At 43.6% G+C, this 1,939-nt stretch overlaps 1 protein-coding gene across 1 annotated transcript in view; it reads left to right on the top strand.

Moving 5' to 3' along the window:
- The window catches only part of DCBLD2 (discoidin, CUB and LCCL domain containing 2), a gene marked incomplete at its 5' end in the record, with an annotated part of 26,451 nt that extends 25,418 nt beyond the window's left edge, over window positions 1–1,033 (top strand). The window contains one exon of the mRNA XM_010011550.1: window positions 580–1,033. Coding sequence (XP_010009852.1) covers window positions 580–1,025 — 446 coding nt within the window. The remainder of the gene's footprint in view (window positions 1–579) is intronic.
- Window positions 1,034–1,939: the final 906 nt, after the last annotated feature.

The raw sequence follows: 1,939 nt of genomic DNA, 5'->3' as shown, positions 1-1,939 counted from the left end.
GGAGGTGTTCAAGGCCAGGCTGGACAGAGCCTTGGGCAACATAGTTTAGTGTGTGGTGTCCCTGCTCATGGCAGGGGTGTTGGAACTAGATGACCTTAAGGTCCTTTCCAACCCTAACTATTCTATGATTCTATGACTGACACTGCTATTGGTTCTGTGCTTACATGCTGATGGTGGCAGTGTGCAGGCATGCAGGAGTTAACGGCTTCATGGCAGGGAGAATTACATTCCTCTTTCTGCCTGATTCTCTGTGTTTATCCAGCTAGCAGGTTTCCCACTTTTCTTCAAAAAACATTGTTTTGAGGCAGATTTGCAGCATGCAGAAGTGCAGCCCACAAGGGAAACAGTGTAAACCTGAGAAGCTGGGATGTTGTGGCTGTCCCCAGTGGCTTTAATTGTTGGGTGAAATGATGGCTTTTTTCCAAAGCAGTTGCCACTGGCAGACAGACGGATCACTGGCTGGATCTAAGATAACAATGTCTGTGATGCTACTGACAGGTTGTATTTAATGTGATGCCACTGTAAAAAAATTTCTATTAAGTGTGTTTTTGTTTTGTTTTGCTGGGGCTTGCAACACAGAGTATGCTCAGCCACTGGTAGGGGGACTTGTTGGCACACTTCATCAGAGATCCACCTTTAAACCGGAGGAAGGAAAAGAAGCAAGTTACGCTGATTTGGACCCTTACAGTTCACCCATCCAAGAAGTTTACCATGCTTATGCTGAACCACTACCTATAACTGGACCAGAATATGCAACTCCCATTATCATGGACATGTCCAGCCATCCCAATGCACCTCTTGGTGTTCCTTCTATTTCCACCTTCAAAGCTGCAGGGAATCAAGCTCCTCCACTGGTTGGAACTTGCAATAAACTCTTATCTAGGACAGACAGCACATCATCAGCACAGGTGCTGTATGATACACCCAAGGGGCAACCGGGGCCTGGCGCCACTGACGAATTAGTGTACCAGGTACCACAAAGCGTGGCCCATTCCACTGGGAGTAAGGATGAACTCAGCTCATGAGTAAGGTAGAATGATGACTTGTTTTTAAAATCCAGTTCCATGAAGCTGACAGTTACATTTTTTAATTGCATTGTTTTGATATTGTTAGTCTTAATACAATGTTGAACCAAAAGATGTGGTATTTGAGGTCAGGAAAGCCGGTAATCCTGCCTTTCCTGAGTCTGTACATATAACTAACAGCTTGTCTCCTGTAAAACCATGGACAGTTTTATTACTACTGTACAGTTATCTGTCAGACATGAGAGAAGAACTCTTCAAGATTAGCTTCAGTAATTCATAGATGTGAATGATAAATTGGGAGAAACAGTTTAAAATACAAAAGCCAATAATTTCTTGCTAATGGTACTATTTGGGGGGGACAGGACGGACACACACATGACCAAAACCCAAAGCTTCTAAGATCTATATGTAAGCACTGTAGTGTCTAAAATTATCTTACCTTATTTAATGCCTCCACAGTTTTTGACTTCAAAAATTACTGTCAGGACTGATGGCAAAAATCCCATTAACTTCATGGCATAACATAGTTCTGATTCCGAATTAAGTTATTTCAGCTTTTGTTCACAGGATTAGGAGTCATCAAGTGTGTGTTCCTCAGAAGGTTCCCACCATTTTCATTCACCTTCCAGAACTAGAACCTGCTGTCTCTACAGTCTGTTTTCTGCCTCATCTCCTTAAGCCCCTCAGTCTTGTTCCTTCCTAGGGAGCAAGAAGACACAAAGCCATACAATAGAACTGCACGGCAACTGCTTTTACATTTTTCTGTACTAAGTGAAGGCTACTCCGCATGGTGTCTGCCTCGAATTTAGGCTTCCCTGAGGGCCAACATGACAGAAGTGTTCGAGGTGACCAAATTCAGAAAGGTTCTCCCTGTCCCCTAATCCGCCTGCCCTAGAGTATCTGTTGCTGTGTGT

Source organism: Nestor notabilis, unplaced genomic scaffold (assembly GCF_000696875.1).
Source record: "Nestor notabilis isolate BGI_N333 unplaced genomic scaffold, ASM69687v1 scaffold11610, whole genome shotgun sequence".
NCBI classification, from domain to species: domain Eukaryota; kingdom Metazoa; phylum Chordata; class Aves; order Psittaciformes; family Psittacidae; genus Nestor; species Nestor notabilis.
The sequence above is the reverse complement of the archived record's forward strand: the minus strand, read 5'-3'. Positions and strand labels throughout refer to the sequence as shown.